The sequence below is a fragment of the Ascaphus truei genome, chromosome 3 (genome assembly GCF_040206685.1).
Source record: "Ascaphus truei isolate aAscTru1 chromosome 3, aAscTru1.hap1, whole genome shotgun sequence".
NCBI lineage: Eukaryota > Metazoa > Chordata > Amphibia > Anura > Ascaphidae > Ascaphus > Ascaphus truei.
In genome coordinates, this window is record NC_134485.1 from 90,817,839 (window position 1) to 90,840,970 (window position 23,132).

Genomic DNA, 23,132 nt, shown 5'->3' on the forward strand with positions numbered 1-23,132 from the left:
CGGTACCGGATTCCTTTGTTTCTCAGCCTTTTAGTAATGGGGAAGAGATTCTTTCATTTTGCTAGCGTGGTAAGGGACAGATCCTGAAACACAAGAAGTTTTATTCCCTCATATTCCATGGTACCTGAGGCCCTGGTGATTTGGAAAAGAGCTTATTTGTTACGAAAAAAGTGGAATCTCATTATGATATCCTTGGGGGGGGGGGGTCTCCCGGCTGAGGCTTGGACCAAAGAGCTTTATGGCACCAATGTAGGTGCAGGGCTGGTTCTGACCTGTTTGGCAGCACATGTGCCAGCGATTTTGAAAAAAGTCCTTGGAATCTGTGACGGCCTCCGTGATCTCGCGTAGCCTGATATTGTTACGCCTGTCCCTATTTTCGGTGTCCTCTTGCTTGTCAGACAGGTCAGAGATCAGGGTTTTTAGATGTGTGGTTATTTTGTCATTTTTTTTGTAGAGCTTTAATGGTTGTTTTCAGGTGCTTTTCTATGGCATCTGTCCTGTCCCCAATGTTATTGATGTCCCTCCGTAGCTCTGCTAATTCCTTTTGAAAAAAATATTTTATTTCCTTCCAGAACTCCTTTAAGTCACTCCTGGTCATAAGATTTTTTGTCTCTCGTCATTCAGATCCTCCGATCTGTACCCTTCAGAATCAGATCCCTCCTGCTGAATCAGAGCCTCAGAGCCTCCATTCACGCCATATTTCCTTTATTGAAATAATACGTTAAAATGGAGGAAGATTTCCGCGATTTAGCTCTGGTAGTCATCCCTGGAGCAACCGCTCTATGTCTATTGAGTCGGATTATTTATTTATATGTTTTATGGGCCGATTTTCAACTTAAATTGTGCCGTTGGGGACAGAGCTCGAACTTCAAGCTTCCATCCACCTAGCTGTCGCGCATGCGCCTCTCATTTTTTAATTATGTATCAACACTAAATGATAATGTTTATAATCTTAGGTTGAGTGGTGAGAACAGTGAAAACACTATACACTTTAATAACCTGGAGATATATATCAACAATGAAACTATTTGTACTAAAACTTTCTTCAAGGAGACAAATGTGAATTCCTATTTACACCCTTTCATTTGTCACAATAAGCAATGGATTAATAACATCCCCTACAATTAATTTCTCAGACACAAAAGGAATTGCACTAATGTACAGTAGAACAGTTTCAAAAACAAGTAATATTCCTTAAAATAGATTCCTCCATCAATTATTAAAGGCAATAAAAAGAAATAAAATTCTCGGCTAGAATACAGAAATCTCTAAAAAAAAAAAAAGAGATAATAAAGACATTCAGCCACAAATTGGGGATACGCCTAACAGTCTGAAAACAACACGTACAAAGACTAGAATTATCAGAGGAAAAAACAAGTTTCCGATGTTTGTCACATAGTATAATGTGCTCACCAATTTATTAAGAAAGCTGTGAACAAACATTGGAATATTCTATCCATGGACCCTATTTTTGGCCCCCTGTTGAAAACAAGACCCAAAGTAATATTCAGGAAGGAACAACATTTCAAGAGGTTACTAGCCCCAAGTAAGTTATGACCTTCTAATCTGGAATCCAAAACACTAAGAGCCCATTTTGGACTATTGGGTAACTACATATGCAACAAATGCAAGACATGCCAATGTGTTAACAGACAAATATGCCACTTTACATGTCACTAAAAAATACATTAAGTAAACAGTTCTATCAACTGTTTCACCACATTTGTGGTTTATCTTATTCAATGTGAATGTGGGCTCTAATACATTGGGATACAAAGAGGAATCTTAAGCTTAGGATATTAGAAAATCTTAGAAACATCAATAATATCCCCCAAATGATTGGGAAAAATCAACTGACACAGGAGACCAGGACTTTTAACACAATTATTTATATTTTTACCGGGTCATGTACTAGACAAAACAAGGTAGTAAAAACAAAATGTTATTTCGGTAAACCCACATACAACAAGAATTACACAATATACAGATAAAAGCACACTTACTGGGGGCTAGGGGTGAAATCTAGGTCCTCTTAGGTGCAGGGTGCCTCCTTCAGTAGGCTTACCCTGACTGGGATACACACCCGGCTCGCCTGATTGTCTTTTCGCCTTGAAATCCTAGCTGTGACCGCTACGTTTGATTTGTAGAACTTGGCCGCAAAAGACAGGACTTAGTCTCTGGAGGCAGACATTCCTTGTTTCAAAAAATAGCTGGTTGCTCTGCTAGTCGCAACAGAGCAACTTTGAAAAGCCCGATTTATCTTCATCGACACAAAACACTGGATGGTCTGGTTCTCTGCCTCAGCCATCTCCTTACATACACTCTGCTAAGCTATCTGTAGCATGGAGGTAGGAAGAGCGACCAATCAAAGTGCAGGAACGCATCCCACTAGCCAATAAATGAGGCGTGTCAAGCCAGCTTGGGAAGCCCCGTGGGCGGGACAAGCGAATTGACCAATGGGAAACACGCCAACATTCTGCCGCTTCCCCTGTCAACCCATTGCCACCTACTGGGCAGGCTCCACTAAGTCTGGTAGACCAGAGTCTCCTCCCCACATGTGGTCTCTGTTCTCTGGACTCAGTACTCTGCCCTGCCCTGGCAACTTATCACCCTGACACCTCTCAACATCCCATCTCTTCTTTGAACTACAGGCTCTATGCAGACATGTTGGCACCTTAAGCAGATTTTATTTATTATTTATTTATTTATAAAAATGTTTTACCAGGAAGTAATACATTGAGAGTTACCTCTCGTTTTCAAGTATGTCCTGGACATAGAGATAAGATGACAAATAATACATGGTTACAAATACAGTTACATAAGTGAACAGGGTATACATTATATACAGGCATACCCCGCATTAATGTACGCAATGGGACCGGAGCATGTATGTAAAGCGAAAATGTACTTAAAGTGAAGCACTACCTTTTCCCACTTACTGATGCATGTACTGTACTGCAATCGTCATATATGTGCATAACTGATGTAAATAACGCATTTGTAACAGGCTCTATAGTCTCCCCACTTGCGCACAGCTTCGGTACAGGTAGGGAGCCGATATTGCTGTTCAGGACGTGCTGACAGGCGCATGCGTGAGCTGCCGTTTGCCTATTGGGCGATATGTACTTACTCGCGAGTGTACTTAAAGTGAGTGTACTTAAAGCGGGGTATGCCTGTACAAGACATAGTAGCATGCACAGTTAGAGAAGATGTATATTATAGGCGTATATAACAGTTACAGACCAGATTAAAATGTGAGACAGCTTTAGTTTTGAAAGAACTTAAACTGGTGGTGGATGTGAGAGTCTCCAGTAGGTTGTTCCAGTTTTGGGGTGCAAGGTAAGAGAAGGAGGAGCGTCCGGCTTCTTTGTTTAGCCTTGGGACCAGGAACAGTCTTTTGGAGTCAGATCTCAGATGATAAGTGCTGCATGTGGTAGGGGTGAGGAGCTTGTTCAGATAAATGGGTAGCTTTCCCAGAAAGTATTTGAAGGCACGATGTTCGGGCTGACTGCATAGAGACTTATAAGAATCATAAAAAACACAATAAAACATATATTAATACATGGGGGACCTGGGGGAGACTCATAACTATAAGATAAATGGGACTGATATCTGGGCTTGAAAACCAGGATTTGCAAGTAAAAAGGAAGATAGCAGATTGATCTTCCACAGATCCCTTTTACCACTGCACACGCAGGCTAATACAACAGATAACAAGGATGTAGTGCTTCTTGGTATAATAAAGAATGGACTGTGGGGAAGACCCTGGTAATTGCACCCAGTGCTAGGATAGATCAATTACCTAAAACGCCTTATGGGCAAAACAATAAACTTTTATTTAACATATATATACACACACATTAATACGACGCGATAAATCAGTGGGTAATAAAAACAACTAAAACACAGGTACGGGTATATAAGGAGGTAGTAATTAGATTAATATCTATAATTCAACTTCATAGGAGAAGTCCTCCTGATTGATAGTTCCGATGGGGGAGGTGTGTGTGGGGATATAGATGCCTAAATGCAGATAGTGATTGGTGCTGATAGGTATATTGCAAAATCAACCACCTAAGGCCAGAATTGGGTGTAGTGAGGTGTATACAGTACTGTTAGTGTGGCACTACCGGAGAAGTCTGCCTCAGTCCGTAATAGTCGTGAGTAGTGCAACCTGTGTTGTGGTCGTGTTGCTGCCTGGCGCAGTGTTCTAATGATTGCACTGCCACCATGTGTATCCAATGCAGCCCTCACTCTAAAGCCCACAAGCAGCGGCAAAAGCCCATATATTGCACAGTAGAGGCCAGATAGCTAGAAACAGCAAACCTCCGGTACACAAACTAACACCCTTCCTCCCCAGTAACGGAGCGATCTCACCCGTGACCTCCGACGTCAACGCGATGATGTCATCCCGACGTACGTTTCGCGCTCGGCGGCTGGCGCTTTCTCAAGGTAGGAGGTGATCAGTTATTTCTTGAAAACCAGGAGTCTGGGTGACACTTGGCAGCCCCGGTGTAATTCACCCAGCGTATCGTCAAATCATGCCTGCTCTGGAGAGAATTAGGGGACTAACGGTAGCTCTGGCCCCCAAACTCCTGCAAACAAAAGGATTGCATTCCTAACCACATATCCCATTGAAAACTTACACACAGCAAGTTTCATGAGTCTGGGGCAAAGGGAACATGGAAAGTGGGAAAGCAGGGGTCACTTTAACTTTTCATGCAATGATACCTGGCCCCTGGCATATAGTGCTAGGTAGCTGCCAGGGCCCCACGGGCCCAAGGGTAACCAGATGGGCTTAGCCTTTATTATATAGCCTGGTTACCCTTGCCCGTCACATCAACCTCTAACACATTTATTGAAACATTTTGCATTTGTCCATCATTATGATTCCAGCAAGTTAAGATACTGTTCATGGTCATCGAAACAATTGCAGCATCTAAAAGATTAGGCAATAGGGACCTACACTTAATTCAAAGGGAACCGTTTTAGATTTATACCTTTCAATCCAAGTTTCCTGGCGGTCTTTATGAACCTATTGAATTAACACCTTTTCTAAGATTAATATATATATATATATATATATATATATATATATATATATATACACAGTGGTTGACAAATCACCAAAAAATCTACTCGCCACACAAAAAAATCTACTCGCCACCTAGTACCAAACGTGTGCTGCTTGGGCTAATATTTACTCGCCCGGGGGTTAAATCCACTCGCCCGGGGCGAGCAAATGTATAGGTTTGTCGAACACTGTATATATATATATATATATGCATTGCTTCATTACCTGAGATACCGTACTATTGCAATGTTTTTTCTGAAATATTATATTTGTTTGCACGCATGCTTTAAGTTTACATCAGGTATACATATAAATAAAAGTAACCACAGCTATAAAATGCCAATTTTACTATTTCAATAACATTTACATTTTATTTTAATTGTATTATTAAAGTTTATTGTGAATTGTGGTGCTATTGCACCAATATTTATGTATCTGACTATGGTATAATGTATTAAGTATGTTTGGAAGTATAAGCCCATGTAAACTTAAGGAAGCACTGACAAGTAGAGAGCTTAAACATTTATAGGCATCACATTACAGTATGACATTTTTAATGTAATAATTACATTTCATGTAGTATTAAGTTAAGGCACTTCAAATATTCATATATGTCATTTTAAAAATAAACTATCCATTAAATATATTACACTTACCTAAATCAATATGGATTCATATTGATCCACATTGATTTTTAAAAGAGTTATACAAGTTTTTCACATATATTACTCACATACATATCTTTTTAATTTTTTTTATTACTTGAATTTTTATTGAACATTTTTTCATACAAAATAAGAATTAACAAAACATATAACAGATTAAAAAAAAGGGGGGGTGGGAAGGTGGGGATGGGAAGCATTTGTAAAAATATAGCATTGTACACAACAATTTAGTTACCACATGTATCACTCTGTTCCGAATATTTTAATCTATATATGGGGATATACCTGCATGGAGAAACCAGGGGGCCCAAATCTCAGAAAATCGCGAGGTAGAACCGTTCAGATAGGCTGAGAGTTTTTCCATATAAACTATATGCCAGATATTATTGTTTATTTGGTTTAAGGATGGGGGGGCAGGTTGTTTCCAATTTTTGGCAATTGTACACCGTGTAGCATTTAACATTTGGGCTAGTACTCTAGCTTTTTTTCGGGGAATGTTGGCTATTGGCTTGCCTAACAATATGTATACTGGGTCATGTGGGACAGTGATTTCTAGGATCTTGTGTATTAAGGTGAACACTTCCGTCCATGTTTGTTGGATTTTGGGACATGACCAGAATATATGCAGAATATTCCCCACTTCGTCACAACCACCCCAGCATAGTGGGGAGACCCCTGGGAGAAAATAGTGCAGTCTGGCAGGAGTCATGTACCATCTGTATATTAGCTTGTAAATATTCTCTTTTATTACAACGCACAATGAATTTTTGGAGGCAGCTTCCCTGATGTCTTTCCAGGTATCAAGATCTATACAGACGTTAAGATCTTTGTCCCAGGATACCATATATTTATCGGGGTTTGATTGCTCTTGATAGAGGATAGACTGATAAATTCTGGAGATGATGCCCTTTGTGTGGGGCTGGTGTAAACACCCATCCTCAAACAGAGTTAAAGTATGGGGTTGGCTTGATTTATAGGCTGATTGGATATAATGTCTAACCTGGAGAAATCTGAAAAAATCGGAAGAGGGGATATCATGATTCGTTTGCAGAGAAGCGAATGGGGGGACTTTCCCTTGAACGAGAATATCTTTGACTCTCATGAGTCCTTTTTGAACCCAGGTATGGGAGAGCGGGTTTTCTGTGTAAAAAGGAAGAGAGGGGTCCGAGAATAGGGGTTGCATGAGGGAAGGGGTACCGGTTAATTGAAACTTGGATTTGAGGTAGTCCCAGATATTACAGGCAAAGGATATCACCGGGTTCTTGAAACTCTCGGGTGGTCTAGACTTTTTGTTGAGCCAGAGAAGATTTTTTATTCTGCATGGGGAACAAATCAAATCCTCTATCTCGACCCACCTCCTTTCGGTTGGGTTTGAATGCCAGCTAACAAGTTGCCCTAATTGAGCTGCTCTGTAGTAGTTTTGTAAATTTGGAAGAGCTAAGCCTCCTTCTGATTTGGACTTATAAAGAATATCTTTGCGAACTCTAGGTCACCTGTTTTGCCAGACAAACTTCAAAATTTTCTTCTAAATATTATTTAAATCTTTTTGACAGATTTTAACCGGGTGAGTTTGAAAGAGATAGAGGAGTTTAGGTAAAATATTCATTTTAATAGTAGTTATTCTCCCAAACCAAGATATTATATATGGGTTCCAAGTGGCTAAGTCATTGACTATCTGGTCAATGAAGGGTTTAAAATTTGCGTTGTATAAAGTTGAATAATTTTTTGTTAGTTGAACCCCTAGATATTTAATATGGTTTGCGTTCCATTTGAAGTCAAAATTTAGTTGTAGTAATTTTACTAATTCTTTAGGGAGATTTAAACTGAGGGCCATGGATTTGGAATGATTAATTTTATAACCTTAAAGTGAGCCGAATTCTGATAGAACCTGAAAAAGATTAGGGAGGGATGTGAGAGGTTTTGAAAGCGTCAATAGTATATCGTCCGCAAAAAGAGCTATTTTGAATTCTTCCTGACCAACAGAAATACCCGCAATATTGGGGTTCATCCTTATCTGGCATGCTAATGGCTCTACGGCTAAGGCAAACAACAAAGGTGAGAGCGGACACCCCTGCCTAGTTCCATTTAATATTGGGAAGGGGTCAGACAAAGAGCTGTTCGTCCTCACAGTGGCCGTTGGTGTGGAGTATAGAGTGTTTATACTATTTAAAATTTTGGCTGTGAATCCCATCTGCGAAAGCGTAGCTGACATAAACTGCCAATCTAATCGATCGAACGCTTTTTCTGCGTCTAAACACATACATATCTTTATCATATCCATTCAAGCAAAATTGGCAAACACATTCACTATATATATATTTTTTTTAATTATATATACATAGTACATCACATTTACTTCATCATGAGCACTTATGCACAAATATATGTCATACTGTAGCTACTAAATAATCCCTTAATTTGAATTGCAATACTATGTCAGTAAAGCAGTTAGACTTCTAATGATACTACCAGACTTTGGGTTATAATATCAAGTTCATTGCTTTCTATTGTATGTCTGCATCAGCTGTTTGTATTGTAACAATTACAGAGCTCCAGCTTTGCTGAATTTGTTGACACAATACAATGTGGCTAGGTGCGATTGGCTCAGAAGGACTGTATAATGTAACTGCAACCTCTGCACAAGGCACCCTGGCGAAGCAAACAAGTGCAAAATGCATAGAGGTCACGTGAGGTTTTTTAGTGTGCTCTCTGTCCTGTCTTTTTGTGCGTTGTGATTTCTCCTCGAAGAACCCACTCTATAGGAGATCTTGGAGTACTCCTGCAGACAGCTACACGAGAATACAGTTTATCACACTTATGGGACAGTACAAGTGCGGATTTCATACTTCTTAGTTAGTCCTACTCGATCTCTCTGAAACCTTTGATATTGTTGATCACTCTCTTCTCCTTCATATTCTTGACTCTGCTTTTTTACTGAACAAGAGCCATATCTTGGTTCTCATCATATCTCTCCCATTGCACATTGCACATTTTCGGTCTCTGTTGCTAATATTTATTTTATAATTGTTTTGTTCTTAAATACCACTGCTAGTTTTTACATAGCGCTTTACAGAGACATTTTGCAGACACAGTCCCTGACCCGTAAAGCTTACAATCTACGTTGTTGGTGCCTGAGGCACAGGGAGATAAAGTGACTTGCCCAAGGTCACAAGAAGCCAACACCAGGAATTGAACTAGGTCCCCTACTTCAAACTCAGCGCCAGTCAGTGTCTTTACTCACTAAGCCACTCTGTCTCCTTTATCTTCTATTGATCCATTTGTTGGTGTACCTCAAGGCCCTGTTCTGAGAACTCTCCTTTTCTCTCTCTACACTTGACAACTTCATCAACTCCTTTTACCTTAGGTATAATCTCTATGCAGATATTATTTATATATATATCTATCCACCCCAACCCTCACCTGCAACCCAATCCCAAGTTTCGGATTGTCTCCTGCTATATCCTCATGGATGCTCCCCACTGCCTTAAACTTAGGGCCTATGCACTAAGCTCCGATAAAACAAAAATCGCCATTGTTTTTAAATCGCCATTTTTGGCAGTGTTGCTATGAGGGTATGCAGAAAGGCCCGAATACCAGTGATAATAACATTTGCAGTAATGGCGAGTAGCCGGCAGCGATAGGATCTGCCCTACGAAAAGTCCTTACACGGCGAGTTCTATCTGCTGCAGAGAGACAGCGCCTCTCCCTGCGCATATCTCCCCGGGAATTTGTTTTTTCATTACAATTTTAATAATAGTGTAGTAGAGCAGGGTGTCTAAGGAGCAGAACCTCATTGGTTTCAAGTCAGGGGACACCCTGCTTCCTGAGATGCAGGCCCCATTATTGAGTGCTGGTATCTCCTATGCTTTGGATTCCCACGGTCACGTGACGTGGGACATTTAAATGCATAGGAGATAACCCCATAACGAGGCCTGTATCTGTGGAAGCAGGGCGTCCTCAGATCTCAAATCAAAAAGGTTCTGCTCCGGAGACCCCTGCTTATCTACACTAGTATTAAAACACAAATATATACAATTTAAACATTTGTTACAATAGTAGCTATCTGCTATTGTAATGAAGCTGCTTTATTGTCATTTTTATTAAAAGTGTGTGGGAGCAGGGGGTCTCCTGACCTGAACCGCTTTGAAGTCTGCCTCAGGGACCCCCTGCTTCCCAAGTTAATGGCCCTGGTTATTTCATGCGGGTGCTTTAAAAATGGCGGCGGTACCAGCACCCAATGCCCCATACCAGGGCATGTAACTCGGGAAGCAGGGGTCCCTGAGGCTGAAATCATAGCGGTTCAGCTCACGTGGTACCCATGAGCATCCGGGGATCCTCGGGTTGTCCCCATGGATCCCCGCTGGCCTGCGGTACCAATCCAGTATTTAAAAAAAAAAAAAAAAAAAAACATGGCCTGTATTTCAATAAATACATCTCCCCCAAAATTCATCTCCCCCCACTACAACCAAACACATACAGTACAGTAATGGGCAAAATAACTATTATCCAGATATGGATAATTGATTGTTTGCCCATTATTAAACACAACATTAGCCAGAAAGCATAATAAAGTAAATTTAAACAGTTCTATTTACCCCTGGCAATGTGAAGTGCATCCTCGTCAGCATACAACAGGGCCATATCCTCTAATGTCAGCAAGAATACATAATAAATACAATCTAATGGCCCCTAGCCCCTTAATCACATTAGCGTTTAATAACCGCTATAGTAATTAAGGGGTTAACCCACCCTGCCCGCTACCCACCAGGGAGGCTTAACCACCCACCCCAGACCCACTATACCCACCCTTCACCCATTCATTGGTACAGTGGGTACATCATGCTCATATAATATAATATACCATAACCAATTTTATTCTCAATATTTAATTTTACAGTTGTGTGAAAAAGAAAGTACACCCTATTTGAATTCTATGGTTTTACATATCAGGACATAATAAGAATCATCTGTTCCTTAGCAGGTCTTAAAATTAGGTAAATACAACCTCAGATGAACAACAACACATGACATATTACACCATGTCATGATTTATTTAACAAAAATAAAGCCAAAATGGAGAAGCTATGTGTGAAAAACTAAGTACACCCTTACTGCTTCCATATGAATTAAGATGCTAAGTAGCAGACAGGTGCTGCTAATCAAATGCCCTTAATTAATTGATCATCAGCAAGTGTGACCACCTCTATAAAAGCCAAAGTTTTAGCAGTTTTCTGGTCTGGAGCATTTAGGTGTGTGTTACCACAATGCCAAGGAGGAAAGACATCAGGAATGATCTTAGAGAAGCAATTGTTGCTGTCCATCAATCTGGAAAGGGTTATAAGGCCATTTCCAAACAATTTAAAGTCCATCATTCTACAGTGAGAAAGATTATTCAAAAGTGGAAAACATTAAAGACAGTTGACAATCTTCCCAGGAGTGGACATCCCAGCAAATTCACCCCAAGGTCAGACGGTGCAATGCTCAGAGAAATTGCTAAAAAAACAAGAGTTACATCTCAGACTCTACAGGCCTCGGTTAGCATGTTAAATGTTAAAGTTCATGACAGTACAACTAGAAAAAGACTGAGCAAGTATGGTTTGTTTGGATGGGTTGCCAGGAGAAAGCCTCTTCTTTCTAGAAAGAACATGGCAGCACGGCTTAGATTTGCAAAGTTGCATCTGAACAAACCACAAGACTTCTGGAACAATGTCCTTTGGACAGACGAGACAAAGTGGAGATGTTTGGCCATAATGCACAGCACCACGTTTGGCGAAAACCAAACACAGCATATCAGCACAAACACCTCATACCAACTGTCAAGCACGGTGGTGGAGGGGTGATGATTTGGGCTTGTTTTTGCCGCCACAAGACCTGGGAACCTTGCAGTCATTGAGTCGACCATGAACTCTTCTGTATACCAAAGTATTCTAGAGTCAATTGTTGGGCCATGTGTCCGACAGCTAAAGATGAGCCGAAATTTGGTCATGCAACAGGACCATGACCCCAAGCACACCAGAAAATCTACAACAGAATGTCTGGAAAAAAAAATCAAGGTGTTGCAATGGCCCAGTCAATGTCCACACCTCAACCCTATTGACATGCTGTGGCAGGACCTTAAGAGAGCTGTGCATAAACAAATGCCCACAAACCTCAATAAACTGAAGCAACGTTGTAAAGAAGAGTGGGCCAAAATTCCTCAACAACGATGTGAGAGACTGATAAAGTCATACAGAAAATGATTACTTCAAGTTATTGCTGCTAAAGGTGGTTCTACAAGCTAGAGAATCATAAGGTGTACTTAGTTATTCCCACATGGCTTCTCCATTTTCGCTTTATTTTTGTTAAATAAATCATGACACGGTGTAATATGTCATGTGTTGTTGTTCATCTGAGGTTGTATTTACCTAATTTTAGGACCTGCTAAGGAACAGATGATTGTTATTATGTCCTGATATGTTAAACCATAGAATTCAGAGAGGGTGTACTTTATTTTACACAGCACTGTATATTTAGCGTATTTATCCATGTATGTATTAACATTATCCTATTATATTATTATTGCCTTGTTGATGGTTGGTGCTATACCATTAATAAATATAGGTTCGGGGTTCAAAATCTTCGGATTCATTTTTTTCAGGGTTTTTATTTATTTTTTTAAATACTGTAAACTTGGCAAACATTTGAGTTTACAAACTAAAAAGCCTGCAAACTATCAAAAATGAAAAAAAATTTTTTAGCAAAAATGTAAAACAATGATCATATTATTTTTAGTTTTTTCCATAACTCTTTAAAAGTCCAAAAACTAATTCCAGCAAAACCACAGCATTTTTAAAACTAAACACCAGTTAAAAAATATGCATTATTCGATGTAGCATGACCAACATCAGCTAAGATCTGTCAAAAGCACTATTATTGCAGGAAAGATCCTTAAATGTAGACCTTTCTATGCAGAGTATTTACTCGTAGTTGTACAATCTAGCAGTTTTGTCGTTAAATAAAGCACCTCTTTTTTTGTTATCAGAATCAACATGCCACTCAGCAATCCAATTTGGTGACAGTCAGTCAAACTGAAATTTAAAGTTATCTTGGCTTCATCACTTGTTCATTCACACTTCCCTATATTATCAGCTGTATCTTCTGCTTCCAGTTTTGACAAGGTCAAACAGATGGTGTTCTTTTTCCCCATAGTATGACAACATAATTTGGACCAGAAGAGCTGTTAACAAATTCACTTTTAAAGACACCACCACTCTCAAAAAGTAGTTGAAGAAACCACAGAAAATCAATGATGTCTCAGAAAACAGAGCATTTAAAAAAAAATTGCTTTAAAATTCATATACCGTAACATTCTTTTAATAAAGAGGAATCAACGAAAAAGTAACCTTTGATTCTTTTTGAACACTGTGAAACACTGTTACGCACTTAACAAACATTAATAATTGTGCACTCCCATTGCTCTACCATACCCAATGAGTTCTGTATATCCACTTTCACATTTTCAACATGCTTAAAAAAGTTAATCATAAAAAGATACACCCCGAACACTTATTTTAACATATTTTAGCATGGATTTTTATTTATCATGTGCACATTGGTAAACATACAACATCGAATTATACAGTATATGCTAAATATCATTCTAACACACCTATACACTCCCTGTATATGGGATATTGTATTGTGATGTCCCATTAACACTCCAACCTCAGACATACTCCACACCACAATGAGTAATCACTTTGCCTTTCATTTCAACATTGCCCCTCATTCCCTCTAGATTGTAAGCTCTCATGAGCAGGGCCCTCATTACCTTTAGTATCTGTTAGTGCTTATTTGGTATGTAACTCTATTTACATAATTTACATATTTCTTTAACCCCATTGCACCCCATCTATGGAATATGTTGTAGCTGTACAAATAATAATAATAATATACAAATGGCAGTTAATGCGGGTTCGCAGTTTGATATCAGATATTAGTCAATACTCCCTAAACTATAAACAAAACACTCTGGCCCATATTTACTAAGCAGTGATAAGCCATACAACACCTTATGCCACTAAAAACTATGCCCCTCTGTCCATGTGAATTATTATACAGGTATATAGCATTGCCATGTTCCAGTAGAAGCTTCCTAATAATGTGCAGCAATGTATTGACATTGAAGCACAACACGGAATACTGTTTAGTGTAAATATGCCCTAAAGTAACAAAGGCTGCTGTTGAAATCATTGTCACTTTGAAACACTTCTTACAAAAGCTTACATTTAAAATGACTAATAACTGACAATACACTACAATAGTTTATATGAGCAAATATACATAAAGCAGATGTTTATCCAATTTAAAATGATGCATCTCTCTAATTAAATGCTTAAATGACCCAAATTATTGAAGAACCAACCAGGAGCGGGGCAATACTGGATATGGTAATATCCCACAATATAGAATTAATATCAAATATTCAAGTTCTGTAACATTTGGGTAACAGTGATCATAACGATCTCATTTGAAATAAATGATCAAAAAACAGATTACTTGGGTTCAACAAAGACCTTAAAATTTAGAAAGGTAGATTTTAATAAACTGAGGACTAATCTACAAGCAATACATTGGGATGATGTTTTTGCAGGGACAAATGTGGAAGATAAATGGTCAGTCTTTACAACATTGATAGAAAAGCACAATCATCAGTGTGTACCTTGGGTAATAAGTATAAAACAAATAAATTGAAACCAATGTGGCCAAATAAACAGGTAGGGGAGGAAATGGAAAAGAAGAGGCAGGTGTTTAGATTCTTTAAGTTAGAAGGGACTGTGGCATTGTATCAGAATTATAAGTAATGTAACAAAAATTGCAAAAGGGCAATCAAATAAAAATAAAAATGGTTAATGAAAAAAGGATTGCAATAGAAAATAAGATCAACCCTAAAAAGTTCTTTAAGTACCTTAATAACAAAAAAAAGAGAAAAGAAAATATAGGACCCCTTCAGTTTGAGATGGGCAAGCAGATAATTGGATTTAAGGAAAAAGCACAGGTATTAAACACATTCTTTGCCTCTGTGTTTACCAGGGAAGAATCTATTTAAATAGTAGTGCCGCAGGAGGAAGCCACAACTCCATATTAATGAACAATTGGTTAACTGAGGAAGAAGTTCACAGGCAGCTTCAAAAAATGTAGTATAGGGGGGTAATGGGTGCTCCAACAGTCCTGGAATATAATCTTGTATTCATGAATAATAGATACAGATGTGGCTCAACTATGGAGTGGGTAAACTACTAGGTGAGTGAATCAAATCACTGGAAACATAAATCTCATGAAGGCAACAGAAAAAATGATGTAATACTCACTTTGCTGCACCTCATTGGAGATAACTGTATAACAAAGTCCACAACTCACCACAAATTGTAGGACTGATGAAGATCCATAATTTGAGAATAAATCTTTCAAAGGTCTTACCCACTCCTAGAGCCCACTGGATTCTTGGGGGCGTGTCCAGCCGCTGATTAAGTTCCAACGAAAGCAAAAAATATGCAAATGAATTAACAAAGCAGCGCACTGCCCAGGGACACAGGTGTATAAAAATAGAAAAATGTTTATTGTCAATCACACATGACAAACAAGGAGGTGTGAACCCTCCAACACGTTTCACACAACACGGTGTTTTATCAAGGAGTCTCCTTGATAAAGCACCGTGTTGTGTGAAACGCGTTGGAGTGTTCACACCTCCTTGTTTGTCATGTGTAATTGACAATAAACATATTTCTATTTTAATACGCCTGGGTCCCTAGGCAGTGCGCTGCTTTGTTAATTCATTTGCATATTTTTTGCTTTCGTTGAAAAAATGTAAGTAAATAAGGCACCTGGCCCCGATGGCATACTGTACATCTAAGAGTTCTCAAGGAGTTAAGTTCAGTAATAGCCAAACCATTATATTTAATATTCAAGGACTCCATTTGCACAGGCTCAGTACCAAAAGATTGGCGTAAAGCAGAAGTGGGCCTATATTTAAAAAGGGAGCTAGATCACAACTGAGGAATTATAGACCTGTAAGCCTGACTTCAGTAGTGGGTTAACTACTTGAATGTTTAATATGGGATCATATTCAGGAATACCTAATGGAAAACAAAATTATTAGTAATAGTCAGCATGGATTTAAGAAGGATAAATCATGCCAAACTAACCTTAATTGTTTCTTTGAGGACGTAAGTAGGAATGTAGACCAGGGTAATGCAGTTGATGTGGTCTACTTAGATTTTATAACGGCTTTTGATACGGTTCCACACAAGAGGTTGGTTTACAAAATAAAGCAAATTGGACTCAGTGAAAATATATGCATCTGGATTGAAAACTGGTTGAAGGATAGACAACAGAGGGTTTTCATAAATTGAACTTTTTCAGGTTGGGCTAAAGTCAAGAGTGGAGTACCTCAGGGATCGGTACTGGGACCCCTGCTTTTTAACTTATTTATTAATGACATTGAGGTTGGCATCGAGAGCAAAGTCCCCATCTTTGCTGATGATACTAAATTGTGTAAGGTAATAGAATCAGAGCAGGATGTAATTTCTCTTCAGAAGGACTTGGAGAGACTGGAAACGTGGGCAGGTAAATGGCAGGTGAGGTTTAATACAGATAAATGTAAGGTTATGCATTTGGGAAGCAAGAATAAACAGGCAACTTATAAATTAAATGGGGATAAATTGAGGAAATCCTTAATGGAGAAGGATTTAGGAGTGCTTGTAGACAGCAGTTAGCAATAGTGCCTAAAATCATGCAGTAGCTGCAAAGTCAAACAAGACCTTATCTTGCATTAAACGGGCAATGGATGGAAAGGAAGTTTACATAATTATGCCCCTTTACAAAGCATTAGTAAGATCACACCTTGAATATGGAATACAATTTTGGGCACCATTCCTTAAAAAAAAACATTATGGAACTAGAGAGTGCAGAGAAGAGCCACCAAATTAATAAAGGGGATGGGCAATCTAACATATGAGGAGAGGCTAGCTAAATTAGATGTATTTACATTAGAAAAGAGGCATCTAAGATGGGATATGATAACTATATACAAATATATTCGGGGACAGTACATGGAGCTTTCAAAATAACTATTCATCCCAAGGGCAGTACAAAGGATTCAGGGGCATCCCTTTAGGTTGGAGGAAAGGAGATTTCACCAGCAACAAAGAAAGGGTTCTTTACAGTTAGGGCAGTTAAAATGTGGAATTTATTACCCATGGAGTCTGTGCTGGCAGATACAATAGATTTGTTCAAACAAAGGTTGGACATCTTTAGAAAGGAAAGGTATACAGGGATATACAGAGATATACCAAATAAGTTAACATGGGAAGAATGTTGATCCAGGGAGTAATCTGATTGCAAATTCTTGGTATAAGGGAGGAATTTATTTTTCCCCTTATGAGATATCATTGGATGATATGACACTGGGGGGTTTTGTTTTTCTTCCTCTGGATCAATAAGTAAGTATAGATATAGGATAAAGTATCTGTTGTCTAAATTTAGCATACAGTAGGATGAACTTGGTGGACGTATGTCTTGTTTCAACCTCATGTACTATGTAACTATGTAATTGTGTGCATGTACTTAAGATCTCGTCAATATTTTGATTAATGAATGAAACTTCTCCAATATATTATATTCTGACTCAGTCTAATCAATGTACACACATTTTGATTGGAGACTCACTTTAAGACTGTATTCAATATGCTCCTGTAAGTCCGGTAAAAATGATTTGAACTCATTGCCTGAAAAAAAATCTTTCGGCTGTAGAAATGTCCAATCATCTTATTCTCAGGTGTAGACTTTTCACTAGGCCATGTTTTTTCTTCCGCCTTTCATGGATTTTGGATTTTTTTATTTGTACTTTTATTGAAAGGGCCATCAAAAGGTTACGACTCTCCATTTTTACAGTCCAAATAATGTTTTTTTATTGTTTTTTTGTTTTGGACACATACAATATTAATTTTGTATGCAATTGTTTTTATTTTTTGAAGTTTGGCATCTGCAATTTTGGATTTGGCCAAAATGTCCACGGTGGCCCTAATCTGAGAAGAAAATCTCCACATGGATAAGGTAAGTAAGCTTTATGTAACACTAATTGCTTCATTAAGGTTAATGTTATGTTTGTTAGTCATACCTAAATTTAGCGTTACTCACTTCCACACCCTGAAAATGACTTTTACAGGCTTTGGATGAGTGTAAGGCCACAGGTAGGCATATGTTAACTAACATTGTTATGTAAACTCACATTTCAGGGTCTGGATCACAGTAACACCAAAACATACTTAATGTCGCGTTATTGGATGATAATGGAAGGTCATACTACAATCATTTGATATTAAGCCTATGCTAATGAGATATAGATCACACTTTGGCTACGAAAGTCTCTGCCCTAGTACCATAAGTCCTAATAAGAGCAGGCAGTGCTAGGGTTAAACACCTCTCACATGGTTTAGCATGTGAGTCATCCTTCAAATAATACTTTGTTGCAGTTCCAGGCAGGTAGCTGAAAACAATTGGTCATGTGGCAGGCGGGGTGGGCTTACTCTTGTGGTCCTGCCCATTTGCTGTGGCTTAGGAGTGGGGCACAAGTGTTCTGTTCTACCCTGTGTGTCGTTCTGTGTTTCTGCCCTGCCTTTGAGAGAATTTTAGTCTAGTCTAGGGGCCTCAAGCCCCTGGGGTGACTAGTCCTGTCCTGCCCAGGGAAGGGATGGTACCCCTGGGCTGGAATATCTGCAGAGAGGGACTGTTATGGAACAGCTTTGGCAACCTAATATATATATACCAGTTACAACAGAGGTTTATCAGTCGAGGTACAGATGTAGCAGGCGTTCTTGCAAGTGGGTGCAATAGCGTGGTAGCCCTGCCCCTTTTTCATACATATTTACTGCAGTTATAATGGCGACTGCTCCAACCGGCACGTTGTGTGTGTCCTGCTACAACTTGCCAGTGAGAAATAATGGCTTTTACATCTGTAGTTATTTGCTCCTAGCAAATATGTACAATACAGGGAACTGTATCAAGTGATTTGTTGTGTTAAGTTCCCTATTAAAACACATATTGACTGCTCTTTAAAGAAGTAATTTCTCCTACTCTTTTTTTTGTCCCCATTTTTTTACAGGGTGGGGACCAGGGGTTCACCTGAGCCAAATGCCACTATGTTAAACTCTGTGGCCCCCCCATTTCCCCGCCACCCAGTTCCCAAGATACTTACAGTAAAGTTGTCAGGTTTTAATCTCTTTCCTGGGGGATACAAAATGGCTACCAAATCTCAAACCAATGGGAAGCTACAACATCATCGGCTGTGACTTCCTGTGGGATGGCCATTTAAACTCCCTTTAAAAAGCAGGAACTAATAATACCTGTAACCTCACCAGTAATAATCCTGTTAACTGCAGGGGTCTCCGGAGCTGAAAACAGTGTGGTTCAGTTCTGGAGGACCCCCTGGGTTCCAATCCAGTAAAAAAAAGAGATTATATAGGGTGATTGCGCCTTTAAAAAATTTTTTTACTAAGATCATAATCTTAAAAATGAAAAATCTCCTGTGACAGCAATACTTAAAAAGTTCACATTCGTGTAACTAAAACTATTTCTGCTTTTTTTTTCTTTTTTTTTTTAAAGTTTGCGAAGTAATACTAATGTTTTAAAACTTCTGTTTGTAACATTTTAGGGCTATGGGGCTCTATTATCTTAGCACACAGGGGTCTATATAACAAGGCAATCTTGGAGTTAAATCAGGGCATTTTACCCTGTACCTTGCACCTTGAGGAGAGTCAGTAAGAGAAGTTGGAGAGCAGTTGCACTATGCACAGATGATAATGAGATGTTTCTTATCCTGCACAGCTCTGCAGCAAACAACATCATAGTGTGTCTAAACACTTTTCTCTATTTTAAAGGAGCAATCCAAGCCAGTGATGTTATTTGCAAAATGTGGTTGTTTTTTTATAGACGATTGAAGCAATCAGTCTCCATAGCTGAATCCCATTAATTTCTCTGGGGACCCCCTGCTTCAAGAGATACTTACCTCCGTAGTAGGCAATGGTATACCTCTGCTTTTGAAAGTTCCCGCGTCACATGGGCCAATAGGACACCTCACTAGATGATGTCACGGCTTCCTATTAGCCCACATGGGGCAGGAGCTTTGAGATGCGGCCCTTACGTGATCCCTGCTAGCTGAGCAGCTACCGGCTCCTACTACAGAGCTAAGTATCTCCGGAAGCAGACGGTCCCTTGAGCTAAAATTAATGGGGTTCAGCTCCAGCTGTTTCAATCATCTGTATGAAAAAAAAACTACTTTGCAAACAAAATTGCCGGCTTTGATTGCTGCTTTAATACATTGACCCCTAAAAATGTACTGTTATTTAGTATATAACATTTCTTACCTACACTCCAATCTACTTCTTCAGTAGCATCACCATATATACCATGTTTGCTCTTTCCTCTGAAACTGTGAGAAGCATATAGGGCTGTATGGACCTGGATGTAGGATACAAATAGAAGAAATGGTTTTCCTTTGTTTCTGTAAGACAAAAAATATGTACATCAGTCATTGGGATTTCTTAACACGTTTATGTAGTATTTGCTTTACAAAAAGAACAAAACGATATATACTGTACAATGAAACTAAATATTTTCAAGTTAGGAGTCCAACAAAAATGTGAAAAATAAATCATTTTGAAACCTAAATTGCAGTTCAGGTTGGTAGTTTTCCCCTATTACCATGCTGCAATGTAAAAGCAAAGTCGAGTAAGAATTTTGTTTTCAAGTACACAACTATGTGTTTCCAGGGAACTAAATTATCCATAGCCTTGAGGGCAGAAGCCAAAACATAATAATTAGAGATACTGAATACTCTCCTTGCAACAGAGCAAACTATACTGTATGCAGAAGAACCCTCGTGGTTGCTAGTATTGTGTTTCAGAGAACAAGACAATACAAAAACATCACTTCAGGAATGGTGATACTCTGCAATTGTTTCCTAATTGAAGACGCTCAGGGGCTTATTCAATAATGTAGTGAAAAAGGTGAACAAAATATAAGTGCGCAACTACAATATATAAGTGACGTGATAAGTGTAATACAATGGAATAGGTGACCTTGTGTATATATTGAAGTATATGGAGCGTCTGCAGCTGTGACACCAGGGATGGCTCTGGTCCCCCCTATAAGCACACAAAAATACAAAAAACACAGCGCACAACGCTCATAGTGCATTAAATGATATCTTTAGTAACCAAAATAAGGAGGTAAGTATTGTGCGTACATTTAAATTAAATAAACAAGCATTTCAGGGTTATTGTTACCCAAACACCAACGGACGCCCGTGATAGTCTCGTGGCTCTCTCCTTCTCACTCCAACAGCCTCGGTGTAGGGTCTGGATAATCTCCACTCCAATCACTGGTATTTCAGCCTCTCGCCTTGGGGTAAGGCTAGTACAGTCTCACGTAGGTGTACAGCAGTCCAGAATGACCTCCGCTTGTGTGCGCAATGCCCGTCACTGCACAGGTCTCGTTTGCAACGGAGCAGCGGAGCACACGCTGTTTGGCGTCCTGGTCGAGCGCTTCCGGGTCTGTGACGTCATAAAACCGCGAGAGTTCGTCGCAAGTCTACAGAACACCGGACCGGTTCTCTGGGAGTGCTGGGATATAGAGGGTTCGCAAAGTTCTTAGTCCAACGCGTTTCGAAACCACATGGGTCTCTTCATCAGGGAATAAAGACTAATCAATCTATTGGCATTTAAATACCCCTCGTGCGTCACTGATTGGTCCCTCCATTAAGGGGTTTAAGCCAATCGCATCGCAGCGGGGAGGAGTCAAAGAGCTCCTATGGCAACTGAAAATGCATCCTAACAAAACAAACTAAAATCAACTTTATTAATACACAAATTGACAAACAAATCATATACGATGACTCTAGAATAAAGAAAAAAGAATTAGTACACACTTATATGAACAGATGCATTTGAACATGGGTAGTGATTTACACATCACCAACATCATTCTGTTTTCAAATAAATTAAATTAAATGATGTTGGTGATGTGTAAATCACTACCCATGTTCAAATGCATCTGTTCATATAAGTGTGTACTAATTCTTTTTTCTTTATTCTAGAGTCATCGTATATGATTTGTTTGTCAATTTGTGTATTAATAAAGTTGATTTTAGTTTGTTTTGTTAGGATGCATTTTCAGTTGCCATAGGAGCTCTTTGACTCCTCCCCGCTGCGATGCGATTGTCTTAAACCCCTTAATGGAGGGACCAATCAGTGACGCACGAGGGGTATTTAAATGCCAATAGATTGATTAGTCTTTATTCCCTGATGAAGAGACCCATGTGGTTTCGAAACGCGTTGGACTAAGAACTTTGCGAACCCTCTATATCCCAGCACTCCCAGAGAACCGGTCCGGTGTTCTGTAGACTTGCGACGAACTCTCGCGGTTTTATGACGTCACAGACCCGGAAGCGCTCGACCAGGACGCCAAACAGCGTGTGCTCCGCTGCTCCATTGCAAACGAGACCTGTGCAGTGACGGGCATTGCGCACACAAGCGGAGGTCATTCTGGACTGCTGTTCCCCTACGTGAGACTGTACTAGCCTTACCCCAAGGCGAGAGGCTCAAATACCAGCGATTGGAGTGGAGATTATCCAGACCCTACACCGAGGCTGTTGGAGTGAGAAGGAGAGAGCCACGAGACTATCACGGGCGTCCGTTGGTGTTTGGGTAACAATAACCCTGAAATGCTTGTTTATTTGATTTAAATGTACGCACAATACTTACCTCCTTATTTTGGTTACTAAAGATATCATTTAATGCACTATGAGCGTTGTGCGCTGTGTTTTTTGTATTTTTGTGTGCTTATTCAATAAACCTGCATGGAAATATCCATGAGGTAATGCCAAATTGGTATTCTCGCATTCTATTGAAAAAGCCCCTCTTTATTAATCTACTGTGTTGTACAGTACAGCTTGGCCCAAAACAACTGTTGCTGTGAAGATAATGCTAGTATTTCTTTTTCATAAACAATGAAGTGTTATTTCTTAAAGCAGAACTCCAGGTTGCATTTCTTGCTATATTTTTTAATTCTAGGTTTGAAGCAGGGTGTCTCAGGAGTTGACGAACTGGGGAGGGGAGGGTGGGGGGGAGGGGAACCCTCGCTACTGCTGTTGTTTGATAATGTGGTGCTACTATCTGGGGAGTATATAGATCATGAACAAGGAGAGACAGAACCCCACTGGAGAGCACTCAAACATGTGTAAAGATCACAGTGAACTGTAAATGAATGAAGTGAGGTGTTACATGTGGAGTGAGTGGTTAAAAGCGGGTTTATTAGAAGTCATAACTCAATTAAAATAGGTAGAACACTAAATAGTA

At 39.3% G+C, this 23,132-nt stretch overlaps 1 protein-coding gene across 1 annotated transcript in view; it reads right to left on the reverse strand.

The window, feature by feature from the left end:
• Positions 1-23,132, reverse strand: part of STS (steroid sulfatase) — a 372,501-nt gene that overhangs the window by 207,396 nt on the left and 141,973 nt on the right. Inside the window, exon 5 of the mRNA XM_075594564.1 lies at positions 20,142-20,278. Coding sequence (XP_075450679.1) covers positions 20,142-20,278 — 137 coding nt within the window. The remainder of the gene's footprint in view (positions 1-20,141; positions 20,279-23,132) is intronic.